Source organism: Anabrus simplex, chromosome 13, assembly GCF_040414725.1.
Source record: "Anabrus simplex isolate iqAnaSimp1 chromosome 13, ASM4041472v1, whole genome shotgun sequence".
Taxonomy (NCBI): Eukaryota; Metazoa; Arthropoda; class Insecta; order Orthoptera; family Tettigoniidae; genus Anabrus; species Anabrus simplex.
In genome coordinates, this window is record NC_090277.1 from 53,148,187 (window position 1) to 53,173,497 (window position 25,311).

General features: G+C 38.9%; 2 protein-coding genes across 2 annotated transcripts in view; one reads left to right on the forward strand and one right to left on the reverse strand.

The window, feature by feature from the left end:
- Nucleotides 1-2,565: 2,565 nt before the first annotated feature.
- LOC136884654 (tRNA-splicing endonuclease subunit Sen15) lies at nt 2,566-14,633 on the reverse strand. The gene is made up of 4 exons (XM_067156892.2): nt 14,463-14,633; nt 14,196-14,277; nt 11,338-11,521; nt 2,566-2,987 (listed from the first exon to the last, which is right to left on the reverse strand). Exons 1-4 carry the CDS (start codon nt 14,472-14,474, stop codon nt 2,765-2,767), a joined length of 501 nt encoding a protein of 166 aa, XP_067012993.2. The 5' UTR covers nt 14,475-14,633; the 3' UTR covers nt 2,566-2,764.
- Nucleotides 14,634-14,918: 285 nt separating this feature from the next.
- Nucleotides 14,919-25,311, forward strand: part of Prp31 (pre-mRNA processing factor 31) — a 44,743-nt gene continuing 34,350 nt past the window's right edge. Inside the window, exons 1-3 of the mRNA XM_067157505.2 lie at nt 14,919-15,105; nt 15,241-15,404; nt 21,770-21,967. Coding sequence (XP_067013606.1) covers nt 15,281-15,404; nt 21,770-21,967 — 322 coding nt within the window. The 5' untranslated portion in view covers nt 14,919-15,105; nt 15,241-15,280. The remainder of the gene's footprint in view (nt 15,106-15,240; nt 15,405-21,769; nt 21,968-25,311) is intronic.

Below are 25,311 nucleotides of genomic sequence, written 5' to 3' on the forward strand. Positions count from 1 at the left end.
AAGTAATCTGGCCTTTAAACATCGAAGTAACCAGTAATATTATTTGTCAGCTTTAAGACGTACCGTAACTAGGTGAATGTGTTTTGGAAGTCGAAGCTGGTAGTAAACCTGGACCTGAAAATACATCGTTGCACCAGTTAAGTATTGTGAATAATTTAGTGAGTTACAACTAGTGTGGATCCTATTGTTAATGCAGAATTTCAGTTTCAGCTATCTCCGTGAAACCTAGCCGCCAAGATGCAACGACCACGAGGAAAAGCTTGGAATTTTCCGGAACTTTGCTGGAGTAATACGACGATGCTGGATGTAGCCATAGTCATGATGGATTAAACTCCAGTGCGCACGCCAACACGATGACCTTGTACACCTGTAAACCACCACAGCTGAGGAAGAGGACGCCGACGCCCATAGCAGCATCCCCACGCCACGAATTCTCATCGGAACTATAAGTACCGTTGTAAAATTTCTTCTCTTTTAGTAGATGCCTAGTAGATTGTATTCTTGCTTAGAGGAATGTAGTTTCTTTAGTAATGTTGTACTTAAGGGTGATGGTAGAGTATTCATTCCTTCGTTGATTTGTGATTTCAATATAGTCCTATCTTTGCATTTTCTTGGAATAATGGTTTCCTTCTTTTTTCGAATTCGGTGATGAGTAATCCCTGTTGCCAGTGAGTTGACAAGGTCATAAGTAATTACGATCTTCAAAAGAAATTATAAGGGATTAAGACCTAATAATAATGAGAATAATGATAATAAAAATAAAATAAGGTTAATAATCATGACAAAGAGGATGTGATTAAATAGGAGTAAACCATGATTAAATCGTAGTCTTAAAAAGCTGTTAGGCATGTATGATGATTGATACTAGAAGGGAAGGTAATCGACAAGTAATAGGAACAGTTCATCGAGAGAACGTTCTAGGAGCCATTATAGGAAATAAAAATAATTTTAATAATAATAATAATAATGAAGGTCGGGAAACTTTAACGAGTTGTTGAGGAAAATCGAGCGATCATTGTGATAGTAAATTTTGATGAATTGATGATATGGGACCACTAGGGTGCATATCAGTCATAATGATTATAATGAATCACAGTGATTATATTGAGTGATGGTGGTGATAGTGATTTATTATGGTAGACCTATGAAAAGATTTAGGGACTAATAATAGTTCTTGTTCTTCGCTCAACAACTGATATGAATAATGCACGACTTAATCATTATTTGATTTTCTCAAGGCTCTTAAACGCATATTTCTAATGGTGGTGATGATTATTCATCGAGATAAAAATTTTGTCATCCTATTTCACTTTATAAGTACAGTCATGAGGAGTTCTCATTATGGTCAGGTAATGTTGTAAGGATCTTCAACCGAATTCAAGAGGAAAAGAAGGTTACAATAAATGAATAATAATAATAATAATAATAATAATAATAATAATAATAATAATAAAAATATTATAGTTCTATTGTGTGATAAATCTACTTATAAACAGTTGTTAGAATTATGTTATTTCGTGACATTTACCCACATCATTCCAGGAATGCTTATCTTTTGTGTATTTGATGTGATTGATGATGCATTGATATTGTTGTTGTTGATTACGCATAATGTTGCGTGATACTCTATCCATCCATAAAATACTAGAGTTAGGAAACGTTATAAAGAATTCTAAAAGAATACAGTCGAGCAAAGTCTACGAGAGAGGGGAAGTTCGCCAAAGGATTTTTCAAAATTTTCAAACATTGTAAAGAAGTTTTTCAAAGTGGTAAAGAGTTTTCCAAAATGATAACGACGATCTCAAACATTATAAGGAGTTTTCCAAAAGTGATTTGTACAGAACTTATTAAGAATAAGCTAAAGAATATCATGATGGTGATAAACGATTTAGAAAGGATTTTTCACAAGTATGGTAAAGTAAATCTTTAACAAAATTTTTTAAATAAGTAAATGCAATTTCGATAGTGAAGTTTCTCAAAGAAGTATTACAGTAATTTACCTGAGAATTTTCTAAACCTGTGTTGCAATTGAAAATGATAGCATTGCTAATCACATGATTAATTCAATGTTGCAGAGTAAAATGTTGGAGGGAGTTTCATTGAAGAAGTAATGGAATCAAATGAAACCGAGAAGCATGCAAGGAGTCACAGTCGTTTTATTTGTTCACAAGCAATAATGAATTGAATTATTTTGGTGAAATATTGTAATAGTTTTTTTTGTTTTGCATTTGTCCAGGCTGAGTTTTCATTATATTTTAATAAACATTGTTGTTATTTTGTCCTGATTTTCATTCAAAATTATGTCTCCTATCCAATCACCAATGGACCTGTAAAAATAAATGTTCTGTCGGTCGGTCCCGTAAAAGCAAGTTGGCCCTGCGAACAGTCCACCCTTTGGGACTCTCGCTCCGCCGACTGAGCGACCCTGGAGAAGGGGACAATACATTATCCAATATAAAACTCCATCAATATTGGAAGACCACCACCACCACAATCTAGCAGCCTGCATTTGATGTAGGAAGATTTATTAAAAAAAAAAGACAAATAATATCTATATAATTTCTGTATTCAGATTAGATTTTATTCAATCAATATATCAATATCAATCAAGCAATATACAGTAAGACTGGAGAGTTCAAGATAAAAATGGGCAATATCTCAAACCCCCCCTTAAAATATCCTTATTTATCATTATTGTACCACTTCAGAGATGACTTCTTGTTCAGCACAACATTAAGGAGAACTACTATTAATTAATAATATTTTACAGCTCTTCATCAGAAGATTCTTCGAAGGGTGTTCCCGTTCGCATGGCCTGCTCAAACAACTCTTTTCTCTGCCTATGGAGTTCCGTTACATTTTTGTGCCGTTTATCCTGGTATTGTTTCTTCTGTCTAGATGTTTCAGGTGAATCAGGAGCCACCATGCCTTGTGTGAGGGAGTAGTACACTACTGATGAATCCTGATGTTTCATAGCCAGAGTAATTCTGAAAAAAAAAAAGAGTGAAATCTAAGAATACTGACAAAAATTTGAGATACTACTTTATATTGCATTTTTATACTGGATATGGTGAAATGGGAGTTTGTGCTACTTATTACATGTGCTAAAAAGAAATGTGACTCTATTAAGACTGTAAGCAAGTGGTTCCCAAATTTTTGACTCCCATGGCTCACTTTCCCTGCTGTTTATACATTAGGTACACTTTGGCACCACACTGTTTCTATATCAGTTAGTGTGTTTGAAGAGGAATAACGCAGACATGAAGAGGCTAAATGACAAGCACGGAAGCTCCATCAAGATTAGCCCCCTCCTCCCCTAGCCATTCCATGTGATTTGTGTGGACGTATGTTTCATGCAAAGATTGGGCTAGTAAGTCGTATATGAAACATTTTCACAAAGCTTTGCGAGTGTGAAAATGTAAACTGCTGAAGAATATGTTTACTCCAATACGAGTTGCAGCCGACAAAGACATACAGGCACCATCCTAACTCAAGTCTGTTAAAATCGAAACAATTTCTTCTCAGTTTGAACACATTTAAGATCCTTTTCATCTTCATGAATTTTGACAGACTGAAAAACCTAGTTATTTTTTAAGTAAAGTCCGACAGGCTGCAGCGGTATAAATTTTGTGTGCCAGGTTCTGGCATGCCTTTGTACAGAAGCAGATTCCATTTGCAGTCATGGCATCACTTGGTGCTCTTTATACTGTGAGTTTAATATGTTTGACAACTGAACAGCCTGCTGACTGTGAAATATGGTCTGCAATTAAGTTTTTGACAACAAGGAACATGTCAGCAGCGGACATTCACTGCCAGATATATGAGGTGTAAGGCCCCAATAACAACGGGTGACAGCAAAGTAAGTAAATGAGTAGGGTTGTTCCAAGGATGGGCGGGACAATGTTCACTATGAACCGTTATCTGGGCCAACCTTCTGTAATCACAGATGATTTGGTATGTGCAGTCGATGCAAAAATTCATGAAAATTGGCAGTTCAAAATTTTCACTTTGTCACTGGAATTTCCACAAATTTCACAAGGTCAGTTCTGTATAAGACCGTTTCTCAAACTTGCACTTCAGAAAATTGTGTTCGTGATGGGTTCCCACGCTGCTTTCTGGAAGAAGAAGAAGAAGACGGAAAAAAAAAGGAGAATGGCCAGTGCTTTTTAATTTCTGACCCAATACAATGAAGAAGGTGATGAACTTTTGGATCACACTCCCACAGGACGAGATATGGATGTCTTGCATGATATTCCAGAAACAAAATGGAAGCCAAAGGAATGGTGACACACAAATTCCCCAACCAAAGTGAAAGTCGCACAGACAATTTCAACCTACAAGATTATGGCAACTGTGTTTCAGGATAGGTGTGGTACTTTTCTAGTAGAATGTATGCTACACGGGACAACAATAAATGCAGTTCCGTACTGTGCAACCCAGAAGAACCTATGGCCCGCCATACAAAATAAGTGACGTGGGCTACTGTCATCTGGAGTTCTGTTGCTGCATGACAATGCGCAACCCTAATTTTGCTGCACAAATGGACCACCCACCATACAGCCCAGAGCTTGCACCAAGCAATTACCACCTGTTCCGCAGACACCAGAATTTTGAGACAACTGAAGCTACTTACTTTAAGCCTTTCGTACTCAGCCTATATGCAGGGGTTTCCTCAAAGCAGCTCAAACTAATTTCTGTGATTTTCCAACCAAATTATAAAAATTCAACACGTAAACAGTTTAACACATATTAAAATAAAATAAATCATACTAATATAGGAAACTATGAGCATTTCAGATATGAATATACCTTGGACATATTATTATTAGAAAAGCCAAAAAAATTATTAAAATTTGAAAATCATTTTCGAAAAATAAATAATGGTTTTCGATGACAGAAAGATCAGACATTATCACGTCTTTCTTCTTTACTCTTAAATCTGAAAGAAAGAACATTTAATTCTGAATTACTTGATAACAGTATGATGTATGTGCTGCAATTCACTCATGAAGTATGACACACAAAGTTATTCACTGTACACGTGACGGTCATCGATGTCAGGTTCTTCACAGTCTGATACACGGTATGCAGCTGTGACTGTATGAAAATCTTCAGGAGTAAAATCGTCACTTCACACATAATGGGAATCACTTCGACCAAAAAGTCACTATTACTGTCTAAATCATCTGAACATTCATTGATATTGGAATCATTCGGCCTTTAACATGGCCCAGCCATTACAAGAAAAAGATGGCGCAAGCACATGCAACAATGGAGTAATGAGAAGATGTATAATTTTAGTTCAGGAATTACAGCGAACACATGACGTACCAGAGAAACGAAATAAACTCTAAACTAAACCGATAGCAAGATTGAATTGTTGTATTGATAAGCCAACCAGAAACAGATCCATAAAATAACATCTTCGAACAACCACAACATAAACATTCACGGTCAACAGATGTCATTTGTCAAAAATAAAAATATTTCGTCATGCTGGTGGATAAATCTGTTGAGTAAACTGCAAATTCAACACTTTAAGTTACTGTCATGATCATCTGTTACCACTTAACAGCCACACAAATGACCAAAATCCCTGAATAGAATAGAACCGATGTAGTGGCGCCGTGAGCGTTCTTGCCATACTATCGGCGCACTGCGTGGAAGAGGGTTAACATCTAATCTATCAGATCTTGGTTCATATTTCAAAGGTGGAAATTACAACTGAATTCTGTAAAGACAGAAACAGCATGCTACCACCTCTGTGGCAGATTAGCAAACAGACAACTTTCTGTCTACTTTGAAGGCCACCAACTTAAGCACAACACCCACCCCAAGTACCTTGTGTTGTAAGAGGATACTAAAAGGGGAACCAGGGGCTTTTAATTAGGTTGCAATCACGGGTCCTAGCCTAGCATTGGACCATGCTCCTCTGATTTATCTTCCATACCCGAAATTCAGTGGTCAATGCTCGTTCTCTTCTGACCGCAATGGCATTGGGTTTTCAAGGCCTAGGGAGTCTCATTTTCATGCCCTTCATGGCCCTTATCTTAATTTTTCCAATACCTCCAATATCAAAGGATAGGACTTCTTTATTATGATTAGTGTGATAACTCCGCCATTGTCCGGTCCCAAGTCCGGAATGAGAAAGGAGGAGGGTTTGCTGGTCTGGCACCCAGCTGTAAAATTGCCAACGCCGAGTGTTGGGCGGCGGGAAATAACCTGACTCCCTAAGGGGGCCAATGGCTTCGGGCGAATGAGCCCCTTTGGGTGGGGTGATGGTCCCCACAGTGGAGGAAATGCCACTGGAATCCATTATGCAGCGTCTGTTCTCCAGGTTAGGGGCGGCTGCACAAGGCGTCTGTACTCCAGAGGAGCGGCCTCATTATCACCTCACTGGATCACATCCAGAGTTGTAATTCGGGACCTAGTCCCACACAGGTGACACCTTGACAGTCAACCATGGAAGGTCTTTTAAGGAATACTCCACCGGCTGAACCAAGAGTTCAGAGAAGGCAGCATTCGGATACGGTGGGCTGCCACCTGAAAGATACCGTGAAGTCGGAGGCACGGAAATACCCCAGTACTACATACACGAATGAGACAAAATCAAGAATCAAACCAAAGCAGATAACATACTTCTCTACACACAACATAAACTCACTCATGCAAACCGGTAAACTAAAAGTGATCACCGACATAATGGACCAACACAAAATTCTTATCATGGGATTACAGGAAATTAGAAACACTGACCAGGATGCCTTGGAATCTCAAGGGTACAGACTTTATAAAGGTATACCCGGGAAGAGAGTGATGAAGAATGTCCCACAATTTGGAACAGGATTTTTGGTCAGCCTTAAAATAATAAACTCAGTTCAAGAATTCAGATCACAGTCTCCACGACTCTCAACGCTCACCTTAAAGGCATCTAATAAAATCTATACTATAATAAATGCCCATGCTCCCACTAATGATAAAAACAACTCCTCAAAAGACCAGGAGGAAACAGGAGAATTTTGGGACCTATTGGACCAGACCATAGATAACATCCCCAAACACCATATAAAATTATTAATAGGCGACTTCAACGCTCAACTAGGCAGAGAAAGAAAATACCGTGACATCATCGGAAAATGGCCAGCACACAAGAAAACAAATAAAAATGGAGAGAGACTAGTTGACCTGTGTAGAAACCATAATTTAATCTCAAAATCTACATGTTTTAAGAGGAAACCTCAAAAACTCAAAACATGGAAACATCCTGACTACACTAAAGGAGAATGGCAACTGGACCACGTCTGCATGGACAAATACCACCACAAAGAGATCTATAACGTCAAAGTCCTCCGAGGAATAGACACAGGTTCAGATCACTACGTAGTTAAAATTAAAATTAAACTCACTCCCCAGAGGAGACAACAAAAGCAAGCCCTTAAAACTAAAAGAAAAATAGATCCTACCCAGCTAATCAACAACAAAAATTACCAGAAAGCAACTGAAAAAATAAAAATCACAGACAAACTTGAAGACTTAGTACACAACCTTAAACAAATTGCAGAAGACCTAGCTCCAATTAAACCACGTAAAAAACACCAATGGTGGAACAGTGAATGTGATGAAACAGTGGAGAAAAGACATCAGGCATGGCTATTACATCAGTCCCAAAAGACAGAAATATCCTATCAAAAGCTAGTAAAACAGAGAAAAGAAACTACCCAAGTCTTAAGAAGAATAAAAAGACAACATCATAAGGACACCCTGCAGTTAATTGAAGAACAGTTCAGTAAAACTAAATCAAGGGACTACTACAAAACCTTCAGAAAGCAGCTCCAAAAATATGAACCCCCGACCCTACTGATGAAGGATGAAGATGGTAAGCTGGCCCATAACAATAAAGACAATGCAGAAATTCTGGCTAAACATTTCAACAAGCTTTTAAATTGTGAGGAACCTACAGAACTCCTTCATTTGGACACCAACACCCCGATAAAAACATCACCAGAAAACATCAATCCCCCCACAATAAAGGAAGTCTACCAAGCTCTGAATAAATTAAAAAACTACAAAGCGCCAGGAGAAGATCAGACCTTTGCGGAAATCTGGAAATATGCAGGAACCTCAGCAAAAGTTGCCCTCCATCAACAACTTGTCTCTATCTGGATTAAAGAAGAACTACCAGAACACTGGACAACAGCCCTCATTCATCCTCTGCACAAAAAAGGGGACAAAACCGACCCTAATAACTACAGGGGAATCTCTCTCCTAGACATAACATACAAAATATTTTCAATAATCATCCTTAATAGGATAAGTTTACAACTTGAGAAAGAACTAGGAGAATATCAAGGAGGTTTCAGACCCTGGAGGAGCTGTCCTGATCAGATCATGAGTCTTAAGTTGATAATGGACTATAACAGGAGAAGAAGCAGAGATATGGTGATAACATTTGTAGATTTCAAGAAAGCTTATGATTGCATCCATAGAGAATCTCTGTTTAAAATTTTAAGGCACCTTGGACTACACCCCAAATTAATAAACATGATAAAATTGACTCTCACCAATACCAAGTCAAAAGTGAAGTTTAGGGGGGAAACATCAGAGACATTTGAAATTAAAACTGGACTACGGCAGGGAGATGGGCTCTCACCACTATTATTTAACTGTGCTCTAGAAATGGTAATGAGGGAATGGTTTAGAAAATGTCCCCCCAAAATAAAGATTGGCCGAAAAATCAAAACAAATTGCCTGGGTTTTGCTGACGATTTAGCATTACTAGCAGTGGACATAAAAGAAGCAAAAACCCAGATATCAGAACTTCAAAACATTGCAAATAAAATTGGCCTCAAAATATCATTTGAAAAAACAGAAATTATGCCCCAAAAACCAACACAGCTAAAAGAAGTCACCATAAATGGTAATAAAATCAAAATAGTAACTCAGTTTAAATATCTTGGAGAAGTAATAACACATAACTTAAATGAAAAAATCTCAATCCAAGTAAGAACAAATAGATTAGCTAAAGCACAAAAATTAACATGGGATATCTACAAAAAGAAATGTCTATCAATAAATACAAAAATAAAACACTACAACACAGTTATAAAACCAGAAGCTACATATGCAGCAGAAACACTCTTTTACCTGAATAAACAATCAAAGACTGACAGACTTCAGAAAATTGAAAGGAGGATTGGAAGAACCTGTATCAACAAAAAATATCAGAAAGATGGACAGTGGCGGTTAATACCTAACAAAGTCGTGTACAAAGAGCTAGAACCCATTACAGATACTATGCGTAAGAGGAGACTGGGATTCTTTGGACATATCATGAGGATGCAGGACTCGAGACTTCTGAAACAACTAGTACAACACAATCTCGTCTCAAAAAATACCACAACAGGATGTAAATGGATCAGAGAAGTAAGAGAGGATCTGAAGGAAATAGGCCTTACAACAGAAGACACCAAAAATAAGATAAAATTGAATACAAAACTCAAGAATACAAACCTCCGCTTTACCCTTACACAAAACAAACCAACAACACGCACATTTTCAACTGAGGAAAGGGCACGAAGATCGGAGCGTCTGAAGAAGTACTGGGAGGACCGCAAAGCCCGAACAATCCCTTCAAAGAGACCTGAACGACGGACTGACTAAAGTGATCCTATGTGGTCATAAAAGAAGAAGAAGAAGAAGAAGATTAGTGTGATTACTGTTACGAGAGGATAATTGGCCGGTTGCACTGCCCCTTAAAATAATTATCACAGACATCAACTTATCATATCTGGAGTTGGCTGATTATGATAATAAATTGAAAAACGTCATCATTTATTAAAAAAATCCTGTATAAATTACATTGGCCTCAACATAAGAAGACGTCTGCTGAGAGGACGTGTTACAGCGAAAGTAGGGCCCCTCGCTGTCTTAACTAGAGTTGTGTACTGTATTTTAGAAATAAAGTAAACCTCTAGATTTCAGCCAATTATTGAATTGTGACGGAATAAAATATACAGTCAAGTATGTCAGAAATCATAATACTTGGTATTCATCAGGAGTTTCTTGTTTTAATTTTCCATCAGTAACAGACATGTAGCCTGACCTACTTAATCTGTCAGGAAGCACACATGGCATTGTAATATACGGGCTGATCACAGCATACCAACATGGTATAAAAGTTCAAACAAAGCTTTAATTTCCTATTTACGGGTTTCTGAGGTGTGTGTCTCTCTCTCTACCGTAACTGAACTACAGTACACTATACTACCAGACTGACAACTAAACTACACTTGTTACATCCTCTGCTGCACCACGTGATACAATGAGTGACTCTAATGCCAGTGCTATTCACTCCTTTTAATAATTTCATAGCTTATTTCATAATCAGAGATAATCATAGTTAAGGCCTAAAATCTGTGTGGATGGGTGACACAAAAATCAACACATGGGATCGGTGTGAGCGATCCCAACTACATTACACCACACAACACCATGGCTGTGAGAGAATGCCAATCCAAAACTAAGCTAGTCTGACAACTGCGAACATAAATCAACAAGAACATTAAGACTCACTCTAATTAACTTACATTACCACATGTACTGGGTCTGGCATCAACACTCAAACATGTCACCAGTTCGAATAACATGGATGCTAGTAAAATATCAAGTAATAATGACTGTTTGGGAGAGTACATTAGGAAAGTCCCAAGGGGTAGAATACAAAATACCCGTTCGACCAAAAATTATTAATAATTAATTTTGCCATGGGAAAAAGTAACTTAAGTTCCTCCTAACAGGTTATCAAATAAGACTGAAATATGTCATAGTTTCCTATCATGTTAGCCCAAAGGTAGGAAAAAATAGGTAACAATCTAAAGAAACAGTAATTTTTCACAGAAAGAAGAAAAAACAAAACAAAACCTATACTTTCAATTTAATTAAGCGCTTACATTGTAACTAAATCTCAACATAATTTTCTTTTCACTTGTATCCCATTAATCGCTGATTTATTCATTTACTTAGAAGGAGCATGTACATGGTTCACCGTCAGAATAGATCATGGTGGGGAAAGAATATGCCTGCGCATGCACAAGCCAGACACCTTCGTATGTTGAGGCCACTGTAATTTACGATTCTGAAATTTAGATATAGGTTATTGAAATACCATATTTTTGTTTTTTTCTGCAGACTACTAGAATCCATGATTTGGATTCCACTTTGGGAGTCACTGCTTTAACCAATGACTAGAGTGTCCAAGTACTAACTGAAACTAGAAATTTCAACTAACTGTACTAATAAAGAACACAACACCTGTTACAGAACAAAAAAGAAAATTACTTTTTCACTTCTTCACCACATATCTCATTCTGTACTGTCTCGATCCAGTTCATTGTGATATCACTAGTGACTGAATGTGGGACGAATATTTCTGTCTCCTTGGAGGACTTTGATCGTTTAGCAGTGAAATATATGAGGTCCAGCTTCGAATTGTGGTGACACTGCACATCCCAGAGCGTCATCACTGGAAAAGAACCAAACGATACAATTATACATTTATACATTTATCAACTACTGTTTCCACTTTCAGTCTTTTTAAAAAATAAAATCTGTAAAAGAGTCATAATTGAGAGCAAGTGCTTATCCCTCAGCTAGAGAAAAAGCTGATTTTTAAATACTAACTTCAGAGGTGATAACTATTTTAACGCGTAAGGGGTCATGTCCGGACATTTCAACCATTTCTGTTTATTTTGATCAATCCTTCCGCAAACACTGTTTATTATACTTCCTCCCCCTTCAGTACCTTTCAATGGACGTGTCCACACTTCTGTCACACCACTGTTATCCCTCTCCACTCCTTCAGTGAGTGACAAGCTGGGTATTCAGTCATTTTGTTCGCAAGCGATTTCGTTACCTGTCTCCGGTCTATTCAACCATATGCGACTCATGGCGTAGACTTATTTATAATGCGGAAAGTAAAATGTTATCATTCATTGTTGAATACAGGGAGAAGGAGCATTGTCTAGATGTGCATTAAATGAAATTAAACATCATTTTAAAAGTCTTTTCCACAAACAGAACATGAATTTTTACAGTACTTTCAATTTCATCAGCAAAAGGCAATCTCATTATTATAATTATTACGTTAAAAATGTTTGTCTGTGTTTAAATAGTATTACCTTATATTATTGTAACAATAAATAGCGTATTAAGTATGCGTTTGGTGTTTTATTGATTTCCGGCTGAAACGATTGTATGCGACTCCTGACGTTACACTCGCCATGCGATCCCTCGTGGGTTAAGAGGATATACAAGATATTGCCCCCTGTGGGCGGGGAACAGTATAATACACTCATGGGATCCTCTGTCAGTTGTAAGAGGTGACTAAATGGGGGACCAGGACAGGACAGTGGGCTGGTGATCACAGTTCGCATAGCTGAGTCTGGCATCAATTCCACTTACTCGTGTCAGGCTACATGCTTTCATTTTTCCTATCCAACTTCGCTCAGTCAACTCTTGTTCTTTTCTGACACAAACCATACTCTACCAACCGCTTAGCCAGATCATGGCCTACCGTCCGCTAGCTGAGTGAACAATTTTCAAGCATCGAGACGTTTCAAATTAGCACTGTATGTTGCGCGAACTGCTTATAAACGTAGAACCTTTCTACTGAATGTTGGTTGTACGTCTTGCTGATCATGGAATTCAAGTGGAGAAGGGATTGCCTTCAGGATCTTCCCCTGTCCAGTTCACAGCACACTGCTCTTGCAATATAATTTTTGGCTAAATCCTTCAATTTATTTTCGCCATCAGAACCACTGTAAATCACCATGCTTATAGCACATGTGTTGCGTAGCCATTTCAAAGCAAATGAGCGCACCACACTGAATAGAGGTCGATGCCACGAACAAATATCATTTAAGAAAGAAAAAAAACCAACATTGTTTATGGCGAGAATATATGTACATCGCAGACAAAGGATCACTGCTGTTATTTCAATTGTCATTCCAGGCATGCTCCAGATTACGAGGCCAGAAACTGATTATCGATTTAACATCTGTCGTGCCACCAATGGGACATACACAGAAATTTATTAAGGTACATTACCGGACGAGTTGGCTGTGAGCGTAGAGGCGCGCGGCTGTGAGCTTGCATCCGGGAGATAGGGGGTTCGAATCCCACTGTCGGCAGCCCTGAAGATGGTTTTCCGTGGTTTCCCATTTTCACACCAGGCAAATGCTGGGGCTGTACCTTAATTAAGGCCACGGCCGCTTCCTTCCAACTCCTAGGCCTTTCCTATCCCATCGTCGCCGTAAGACCTATTGTGTCAGTGCGATGTAAAGCCCCTAGCAAAAAAAAAAAAAGGTACATTAAAAAACTCTCATCTTTCCTGTACAGTTTAAGACCACAATCACCTCAATATGTTCTTTATCCTAACTGAAGGAGAAATTTTTTAAAATATGGGCTTTCTTTATCAATGATCCTGTAAAAGGACAGCAACATTAAAAGGAACAGATAATAGGATAAACATAATGATAAGTTGGAAGAGGGAGTAAAAGAAATAGGAGATAAGGACAAACATGAAAACACTGAAGAATTCGAACAATTTCCACATCTTCTTACTCTGTGGTCTTCAAGAAAAGCAGGCTCCCTCCATCATATGTCACAGTTCTTCTAAATCCATTTCTTCTCAGCCCCTGATGATCTCGTTTCTAATTCTCAGCTTCATCACAGCAGTGAGATTCAAAACTCAGTGTTTTCATGTTTAACCTTGTCTTCTCATCCTATTGTTCTAACTTCTCACATGAACTATCATTGTGTTTATCCTATTTGTGTACTTTTCTTTTACAATTTGCTTTATGTCACACTAGTACAGATAGGTATTATTGTAAAGATGGGATAGGGAAGGCCTAGGAATGGGAAGGAAGTGACCATGCCCTTAATTAAGGACCAGCCCAGTGAAAATGGGCAACCACAGAAAACCATCTTTAGAGGCTGCCGACAGTAGGGCTCGAACCCACTATCTCCATAATGCAATATATGTTCCTATCTTCCTACATATGTCCTGATTTTCTCATTTGTTTGCTCCTTTCCATTAACAATAGACTGAATTGTTCCTTTCCCTTGACAATAAAATGAATATATGTATTTCAGAGGACTTCTACTTTTGTCAACAAAATGTAAAATTATTACTTTACCTTCACACAATTCCATATAAATGTGATAAGCGACTGCTAATTTAAACTGATCCTGACAGCCCAAGGAGCTCAGCATTTTCATCTGAAATACAGCACATACGTAATTTACCGACAAATTTTCACTCAAGCTGTATAGAAAGGAATGTTTAGTTTAAATTAATGCTATAATTCAACATACTTTACTAATTTCAGTGAACATAAATTGCATTGAACGACAACACCTACAATAATGATATTCACCCTATACCATGACGGTTGCGAACTTACTATAGGATTCATGACGGCTGCTGTATAAATGAACTGCTATCGAAGAATATGGTTGCTATTAAAAGACGAAGCAATCAGCAACAGGTGAAAAGTCATTCTGAATCATTAAACACATTTTACACTCGCTCACTATGTCTGCTGTCAGCGGCTATCTGTGCTCGCTCACCCCAGTCAAGCTTCACTTTGTTTACATTTTAAGTTCAGTTCTATGCCACATGATGGCGTAACAAGTTCAAGTTGCTGTCCGGCGCTGTCAACTACACAAGTTGTACTCAAAGCCTTCTTGTAACAATTTTGTAACTTGTTATGCGATTGTTACTGAGTAGTAACTGGTTAATATTATTTGCGTGTGTGTATATTTTGAAATGTATATTTCGTCTTAACATATATTAGGCCGCTTTTCAATCTGCGATTCCCTGGCTGGTGTTTGGTTTTCTTTGGGCAATTGTGGTGACATTGCAGTATGTAGTATAATGTTTGAGCGCTGATGCTGCGCTGATGTTTACCAAGTTTTTGTCAGGTGGTCAGGTGGTTCATAATCTTCGTTTGGCTAACCGGTGCCGATTCAAGCATACAAGAAGAGAAATTTGACTTTCCTGTCGTCTGACGTCTTCTCTATCTCCATATCGGCAGTTTTCTTAAGGTACACTTCCTTTCTGCGTTGTTCTGTGTATCTTTAACCTTATTTTATACTAAACGTGTTGAGTAATGTGCCAACAAGTACGTTTCTAAACCGTGTATTTGACAAATGTTATGTGTAGCTTATTTTTTTTAACAGGAGTTTGGCGGTATATTCAGGAGTAGTGTAATTTTCTACCATGTCTTTGGCTGATGAATTGCTGGCTGATTTGGAAGATGGAGATGGTCCAGATGAACCATATTTGGATAGTAGCTTGTTGCCAGATGTTGAAAAGAAATCAACTCTTCTGCCAATGGAAGAAGGTGGTATACTTTACCATTATTTTATATTTTTCCATTTTTATTTTCTTGTTTTGTTTATCACACTATTGGAGCTATTGAATAAATTCAGCTCTTCACCAAGCACCATTTTCCTGTAATATGTAAGCCTAGGTACCGCAAGAATACACGATTTCTTAGACGCAGCCTTTTCTGAGGTTTGTATCTCAGAAATATTTTATTTATTTGTTTATTAGTGTGTTTTTTACAGGTTAGTGTGGTTTTTTACAGGTGTATTATAGTGTTATAATGAGTAGGCCTACCGTTATTTTGACAGACTGAAAAGCTTTGAAGTTGTATTTGTAGTGTCTTATGGATATTAGTATGCTGGATGTGGCATTGTATTGTTTATGAAAATGGATCTATTTGGCATAGCCCTGCTCAATTAGTATCTTCTACTGAACATCGGAAGCAATGATAGATGATTTTGTTTGATAATAAAATGGGTGAAGCTTCATTAGGCAGGGCACAGTTTGGAATAATTTGTAATAATAGAAAAGTAATGTTTTACAATACCTGAAGTAGCAGAGAAGAGAGATCCTTCTTTTATGCTTGCCAGAAACTGACCATCGTGCACCAAAAGGTATTCCTATAGAACAGAGGTGCCTGGCTGGGCATCCGTTGCGGCTAGCCTAGTGCGGTCGGGCTGGCGTGACGTAAATGCGGGCAATTTATGCAGCAAGCATATGTCACAGTGAAGTGAGAGAGGGAACGTACTTTGCAGGAAGGGTACAGTGGCGTTCGATTGTCATTACGAAGCTCTCCTCCACTACTCACCAAAATGCTGAATGGCGAACGGTATTTAAAATTAAAAGCTATAATTGCAAGAAAACTAACCTTTTCAAGATATTCCTATTTGATTTATACTGTGCTCGATGTAAACAGTCAATTTTATTTTCTTATATTTATACATTCAAAGAAAACAAACACTTTATAATTTTTGTTTTATAATTTACAAAGCTACATGGTTTAAACGTACACGCTATGATTTACAATTCCTTGGATGGGATTGACCGTATTTCCATTTCTTAAAAAGTAACCTTCTTGTTACTCATTCAGCAAAAAATAATATATTTACATAATTCAACAAGTTTACTGTTTGATTTTGCACAGTTTTGTTGTGTTCCTTGAATTTCCCTGTTCACTGAATTTGAAAATAGGGGGTCCGATGATAGTAGATAGCCTCTAAATGGCGAGGGAGTTTCATATCGAGTGGGTCCATAGATATTTGCTATCCAAGATGAAAATACAACAGTGTAAATATATCTACCAAATAGATGTACAGTATGTCTTAAAATAAATAAGCTAACTGATGTTTTCCCCAGTAAGCATGATTGGATTGTTCAGATAATTTAAACCCAAGCAACAACAAGCTACCACAGCATATCCACCTTAACTCTGTATTATATTAGAAATGCTTCTAAAACGCCTTTTAAAATTTAATAGTGAAAACTGTAATTAATTACGTACATTACAAAAATATTTGTAGACTTCTTTGTTGTATCCAGTCAAAATACATAAACTGCAGTGAACATAAGTAACTTCTTACAACGTAAATTGAAAATGACGTGGATTTCTGCCCTCTTTCTTTCATTATTTTCTGCCTCCAAACTCGTGTATCGCCGCAGTGATCGAGAGTGACTGGGAGAACTTCGCTCAAGCTTCACGGCTTGTGATGTAACCACATCATCATAGCATACGCTCATTGCCTGCCTGCCCGCTTACGGTGCTGGGCACCCGCAGGATAGAAATGGCCAGCGTGAGCACCTCTGCCATAGAAGAATTAAAAGTGTGACGACATAAAAGAACAAAATGCCACTATTTTTGTTTTATTCCTTTGGCCAGGTCTGATCGGCTGTGAAGAAGGTTATGTTATTTCTTTCCCAACAGAGGTCGTATGATCAGTGGTCACAGGGTTACCACCTTTGATGAAAGTAAGAAAAGGTTGCACTTTTCAAAAAGTGTGTTGAACATAAATTGAAGGACTTTCTTATAATCCAGCCCAATGGTCTTGTCACTACCTGGACATTACCAGTCCGGACAAATGGTCTTGTCACTAGCGAGACCTAAGCAAACCAGACCAGTGGTCTTGTCACTAGTGAGACCTAACCATACCAGACCAATGGTCTGGACCTAACCAACCTAGACCAATGGTTTTATCACTAGCTGGACCTAACCAATACAGACCAATGGTGTTGTCATATGAGATACTAGAGGCATTAGCGCTGGTTCATGGTTCTAACCTGGGGTCAGAAGACCCCTTGCTTACCACTAGTTTGCAGCCTTGTGTAGCCGGCTGAGATATCATCCGAGCTGCACCATGTTTGTGTATCAGCTGTGACATCGTCCGAGTCATGCCATGTTTTATTTCTAACCTGCGTGACATCGTCTGAGCTTTGCCATACGCACCCCACTAAGTGAAGAATTATGGTACCATAAAATGTATAACTTAGTTTTCCTCTTGCTGAAGTAGGTCACTACCTTCATGTAGTTAAACTTTCCAAGTTTTCTGTTACCGAAGTTGAGTGTACGTTCATAACACTCAGTTGACATTGGTATTGCTTCAGAAGGGTGTACCAGATCTCTGTGAAGCAGAAGACTACAGAAATTTATGTAGAAACTGAGTGTGAAATGGGTGAGTAGTCGTCATAAGAGCATTGTTGCTGCGGTATCTTTCCTCCCACTCTCTCCTCACTCTGCTGTTGAATGGCTGGCCCGCTGGTGGATGATGTGTTCACATGGCTGGTAATACAGTGAATGTATAATGCGCTAACTGCGGTATGGACAAACATTATTGTTAGTCATACCCCTCCCGGGAGGCCTCCCCCAGATGACCCCCAATGTGGTTATTGTTAGTGACAGGGTTAGGTTAGAGCTCAGTTAGGTCATGCAGTGACTTTAATACTAGCTACTTTTGGTGTCAAAATGACTGATAGCAGTGATCTCTCCAGAAATTTTCATCCGTCGTGTGGCAAGAACGAGTAGCCGGGCAGGGAATCTTATGAATATAATAAGATTTCCAATTTATTCCTCTCAGGGCATTACCAATAATATCAGACAGGTAAACATTAAATGAAAAATTGAATATTTTGAACTTATAGTGTTCTACTGTTCGTTCATGTAACATCGGGGCTTACCACTTGGTTGCTATGGAGTGCCATGTGGGTTTCTGCCGTCAGGCAGAATCAAGTGCTTGCATGCGATTCCATACTAATCCAAACATTGCTCGCACATGACACTACGTGATAATTAAAGTAAACATTTAAACTCCAATGTAATTGATGCAGTTACGCTGACAGTAACGTTTTTCATTTAAATAAATAGTTTTACAGTACCAGCATTTAAATTTAAATATATATGTTGGGTATTCACCCCATAGGCTGGTTTGATCCAATACAGCTCCACCAACAGCTGTCATAGGTAGCCTAGGTGTCACTGAAGAGGTATACTAGGGAAATGAGGAGTGAGGTAGTTTCCTGTTGCTTTCCTCATTGAGCCAGAAGTTGCTGTTACATATCAGTCTGCCAAGCCCACTGAAATGCATGCACCAACTGACCCTATGAGCGATATTTTCACACCATTCATAACAGGGACTGTCTGCATAAGGAACGGTATTATTAGAATCGCTCATACCTCAGTCACTTTCATATTGTCAAAGCCAAGGAAGAGACTGAAACAGGTCGGTGAAAGAAACAAATTTATTCTAGCCCATACCAGAAGACATAGTGCACTGTAAACACTACATCCTGCCAGCAAAGGCTATATATGAATTAATATTACCTAATTAGCTGGGCGGTATGTAAAAATGGCAGAGCGGTGCCCCGATAAAAAGATCCTAGGGAGAACGCTGGGTAGGGTGGGTTGGGTTGACTTGACTTATTTTGTGCAGTGTGCCTGTGTTTAATTGCTGAAGTCGTTTCCATAAAATCTGGCAGGCATACATTTTGTCAGCTGCAGTCGCTTAAGTGCGTCCAGTATTCGGGAGATAGTAGGTTCGAACCCCACTGTTGGCAGCCCTGAAAATGGTTTTCCGTAGTTTCCCATTTTCCCACCAGGCAAATGCTGGGGCTGTACCTTAATTAAGGCCACGGCCGCTTCCTTCCCACTCCTAGCCCTTTCCTGTCCCATCGTCGCCGTAAGACCTATCTGTGTCGGTGCAACGTAAAACAACTATCAAAAAACATTTTGTCAGGTTTCTGTAATAAGTTTGCTTTCGGTGTGCCAGTTATTGGCCCACAACATTCTAGTCCAGTGGAGAGGCTGCCTCCTGTCTGTGCTGGACTGCATCATTTTTCTGTTAGGGGTTATCTCCAGTGCTGTAGTCCCAAAATTCTCACGGGGTATACTCTTAAGACATGGCATGACAAATCCCGGATGCAAGATCACCCTGACGTTTAAAATTAGTGGGTTACAGTTACAACAAACTTCCTTTGGCATAAATCAGGCATATATAAATTTTATGATGAAAACTAAGAAATCCATATTTGAATGCACTAGTTTGAAAATCTTAATTTGCTTACAGAGCAGGTTTCTACTGGACCTACTTCCAGCTATTTATATTTTTAAAAAAACAATCCAAAGTGTCTCTCTTTTAGTTTGGGATCACACTTTTCACTGGAACAAACTTTTGAATTGGTGTATGTTGCAGTACAATCATTTTGCAGCCATGTCTTCATATATTTCTCAGGCTTAAATCGGTTAACTGGTGAGGCATTTTGATGTATGAACATAAGGCTGGAGGCGTAAACAATGAACAGTGCTGACCTTAAATAAGTTAAATAATAAATAATGTTATTCATCAAGCTGAACCTTCGATGGTCATGATTACGAACATAGCTGGAGAGTTAAAACTCACTGACAGAATAGCGAAATTAAAAATAAAAGAAGCCAAACTTGAAGGTATATGCATGAAATCAGAAGGCATACTCTAATGAATGGAGAACCAGAGGGCATATGGCGTATACTCTCGTTTACAGCCCTGGTTATCTCCATTGGCCTTTATCACAAGGTGGTTTCTTCCTTATTTTACTGAGTGAGTTGGCTATCTGGTTAGGGGTGCTCAGCTGTGAGCTTGCATTCGGAAGATAGTGAGTTCGAACTCAACTGCTGTTAGCCCTGAAGATGGTTTGCTGTGGTTTCCCATTTTCACACCAGGCAAATGCTGGACTGGGGCTGTGCCTTAATTAAGGCCACGGTTACTTCCTTCCCAATCCTGGCCCTTTCGTATCCCATCGTTGCCACAAGATCCATCTGTGTCGGTGTGACGTTAAACCAATTATGAAAATAAAAAAATCTTCCTTATTTAAGCCCAAGAACAAGGGTTGTCTCCTCTGCGAGCTTTGCCATACAAAAGGACTCCTTCTCCGCCATTGCTGCTGTTGAGGTCTTTACCAGAGCCCCGTTAGCACTCACAATTCAGGTTTCCCATAGGGTCTTCACAGTTACCGTGGCAGTCATGGGGCACACGTAGTCCTCGCTGTACATCACCCCTACAGGTAATCTCTACTTCATACCATTGTCTGCCTCCCACAACGTGGATGATGGGTTGGCTGTACGGGAGATGAGGGTTAGTTACTCTTTCAAAATTACTGGTAGTGACGGGTTAGACTTTGGTTTGCTGGAAAGCATTGTTAGCGGTGCGGGTTAGGCTAGAGTTCTATTGGGAGAAACCTATGGCATATTCAGGGAGTATCGCTGCGTGTTGGCAACCCTAACAGTTCTCTGTGCCGTAGAATGTCTGGATGGAGAAGCGGAGACAGCATGTGATGCTGGTGGCTGAAAGAAAAGATCATTCCTTCTTGATTGCTTGGGTCATCAGTCCCCTCTCCTAATTAATATATTTCATTACATAGCAGTGAATGATGAATGCACCAGGGATGTGTTGCCTATGTTTCTGAGGAGAAAAGGGATGTCTGTGAAGTGTAGAAAACCAAAATTAGGGTGAATTAACTTCATGAGCTTCCTCAAAATTTGCTTGAAATGTAAATCCATGTGTGTTACTTCTGTGTCTCTGGCTGAATTTGATGAAATTGTTTGTAAGAACTCGTTCTTTTCCCTCGTCAGATGCCTAAAGAAGTCCATACCACAATATTTTATTATAAAATAGTAGATTGGTGTCATAAAATTGAGTGGAATTTTAAATAAATCTCAGTGTTTTTAACGAGTTGAAGTGTTTTGATTCCGTGGTTTCCCATGCGTAGGTTATACCTTAATTAAGGATTGTTAAGTGTTCTATTTTCATGCTGGTGTGTATGTGTACTATGGTCTGTCTAGTCAAAATATTCACACATTTCTCTTGATTGGGAGTTATTTATGTCTATAATTCATGTATTATGTTTAAACAATTTCAGAGATAAAGATCACATCGATTCGACAGATCGCTAAGTTGAGAGATTCTGAGTCGTTAAAAAAGATAATGTTACAAATTGAAAGTTGCAGTACAAGGATAAGGAAAGCAGAAGAAATTATTGGTCCAGTGGAGTCTGATCCAGAGTATCAGCTAATTGTTGAAGCTAACAACTTAGCTGTAGATATTGATAATGAAATTGGTAAGTTTGTATCTGTAAAGTGTAAGTGTTTAAGTTTATTACAGACTCCTTTTTTTATGCTGTCGTTTTGTTCTGTTGTAAAGTATAGTGGTTTGAGTGAAGAAGCTGATTTGCAGTTTACTTGTAGTTGCTCTTAACCCATTCATGTCATGTGGTCTGGTCTGGTCTGGTCTGGTCTGGTCTGGTCGCGCGTGGTGTTTTGCCGCATGAATCAAATGACGAGCTTAGCTCGCAGGGACACAGTACCTCGCTTATCTTCATATATTAGATTCCCTTTCAAATATCATTTCTAACAATACACACTGTAGAGAACTAGAGGCATGTACTGTTGGTAAACAGTGCTGTCTGTATTTCTGTGTGACACTGGAATTGTTGAATAACAGTTTATTTTCATTGGTATTCAGTATTCTTTATGCAGTAGAACCGGTTTTGTGGTGATGTCGACGAGGGTTTGAATGGCGATTATGGCAGTAATGACGTTTTGGAAAGAGTTCGAGGATAGTGATAGCAACAGTGAAAGTTACTAAAGTGAGCAGAATATTTAAGAAAGTGAGAGTGAATGTGCTGCGCCAGGTTCTTCCAAACACACACCTGGCCGATGATGCAAAAGAACCATAGTGGTTGGAATTGGAGAAAAAAAAGAGGATAATTCTGACATATCCATTTTGTGGATACAGCAGTGTTTCAGAAATACTTATGAAAAACATGTAGTTCGCTCACCGTCCAAAATTGTGATGTTTTTAGAGTACACAGGTCCGCTCTTTTTGAAATTATTTCAAATCAAACATTTGTATCACACCAGTTGTCACTCAAGTAATGAAGAATGGGTAAGTCATAACCGTCGATGGCATGAATGCGAAATTTGATTAATTATCTGCATTAATTTCTGTTTTCGTTTTTGTGTGACACTGACTTACTGACTTAATTCCTATTACTCCTGGGTGGAACATAGGACATATACAAGAGCTCTCCATCTGACTCGATTTGCTGCCACAGTTTTGATATTTTTCCAGCACTTCCCAACTGACGCCGCCTCCTCTTCTACTGTTTGACGCCATGTTATCCTTGGTCTCCCTCTTCTTTTAGCCCCTTGAGGATTCCATTGAAGAGCCTGTTTTGGAATGCTGTCAGGACCTTTATGCAGTGTGTGACCTATCCATCTCCATTTACTTTCTTTTATCTGGATTTCAGCCTTGCGTTGTTGGGTACGCTCCCACAATTCCTGATTTGATAAAATATCTGGCCATCGTACTCCTAGGATGGTTCTTAAACATCTGTTAATGAAAGTCTTGACCTTGCGTGTTATCTCTCCAGTCATCTTCCACGTTTCACACGCGTAGAAGAGCACTGATTTCACATTTGTCTCTTAGTCTTTGTTCTCAATTCTCTGGACTTCCACACCAGCCAGAGATGGGCAAAGGCCCCTTTGGCCTTGTTTACCCTATTTTGGACATCTTCATTTGCCCCTCCACTTCTAGGAATAATACTTCCTAGGTAAGAGAAGTTGTCACCTCGCTCTATGATATAGATGTTGATTCCCATAGGGAACCTGAAGTATTTGTCGTGAATGAGTAAATTTATAATACCAATGTAAATGGTCTGTTATTGGACATAATAAATTTCTCAGTCATATGTCTAAATGAGTGGGATAATACAGACATATCATCTGCACAATCCAAATCTTACAGACGATCCGCCATCCCCCATTGTATTCCCCTCTGCTTCCCTTCAACCACTTTTCTCATGACCTGATCTAATATCAACAAGAACAGCAAAGGTGAAAGCAGGCACCCTTGTTTCACTTCCGACTCTATTTGAAAGGACTCTGAAAGGTCTCCATCATGTTCCACTTGGCCGGTATAACCTCTGGATAGCATTTTTACCATGTTGATGATTTTTGTTGTAACCCCATACCCCTGCATCGCTCTCCAGATTGCTTGGCGCTGTACACTATCAAAAGCTCTTTCAAAGCCAACGAATGCCAAGTACAGTGAAGACTGATATTCCATGGACTGTTCTACTATAATTCGTAAGCTATTTATTTGGTCTAAACAGGATCGGTGTTCTTTAAAACCCGCCTGCTCTTTCCGGACCTTAGCCTCCAATGGTTCTCTCAATCGGTTCAGTATGATTCTCAAAAATACTTTACTTGGTATAGACAAGAGTGTAATTCCTCACCAGTTGGTGCAACAAGTCAGATCCCCCATCTTTGGTAGTTTATTAAAAATGCCCTTCTAATCCTCTGCGGGGTGTCTCCATCTTCCATTCGTCTTTGAACAATGGCAAAAGCATCTCAGCTGTCAACTTGTTGTCTACATTCAACACCTCCGTCACAATATTATCCACGCCAGGTGCTTTGCCTGCCTTGCAGCTTTTCATTGACTTTATGATCTTGCTCTTCTTCGGCAGGTTGATACTCGCTCTCAATTCTGGAACCTCTTAACAGTCTTCCTCTCCTTGATCCTCCTGTATGACTTTGTTTAGCACTTCTCTGAAATGCTCCTTCCATCTTCTCATTTGTTCTTCACTATTCGTAAGCTTCTTACCTTCCTTGGATTTTATTGGCCTGCGCTGATTGAATTTCTTTTGAGACGGCTGTTTTGTAATGTTGTAGATTTGTTTTGAGTCTCCTTTAAGTGCTGCCTCCTGCACCTACTCTGCTAGGCTATTTACCTGATTCCTTGTATCATTTCTTGCTGCTTTATTTATTTGTTGGTTCATTTCACTGAACTGTTCTATCAAGCTTCTTTTCTTTGTTTCATCTTTGCAGTGACCTAGCTTTGTTTCAATATCTCTTCTATCTTCTTCCAGATATTGTCTGCTATCCATACCATTCTTCTGTTTTGCTTGAATCCCAATATCTCCTCACTTGTATTCAGGAAGGCTGATTTTATCCTTTCCCATTTTTCATTCACTCTCATTTCTTTTGGGACTCCTCCTGCATTATCTAGATCGAGTGAACTGTATCTATTCTTCAGCTTGATTACAAAATCCTTTTTAACGTCAGCATCTTTAAATTTTTCAACGTACTTCGTAGTTACTGCTTTCGCCGCTCAGATGTCGGATTCCAACTCTCGTGGACCCAACTATAATATCATTCCACACCATCTCTCCACTGACAGCTGGGAACACACCTCTTAGTCGAGCAGCAGCTTGCCTAGTTTCTCCCAAGTCTTCCCAGCCCAAACTTTGCAACATTTTGGTAATGCTACTCTTTTGTCGGAAATCACTCAGAATAAATTGAGTTGCTTTTCTTTGGATTTGTTCCAGTTCTCCCCTACACTGGAACGTACTGTAATTGTGGTTTTACCAGACTCTTATATGCCCTCTACTTTACATCCTTA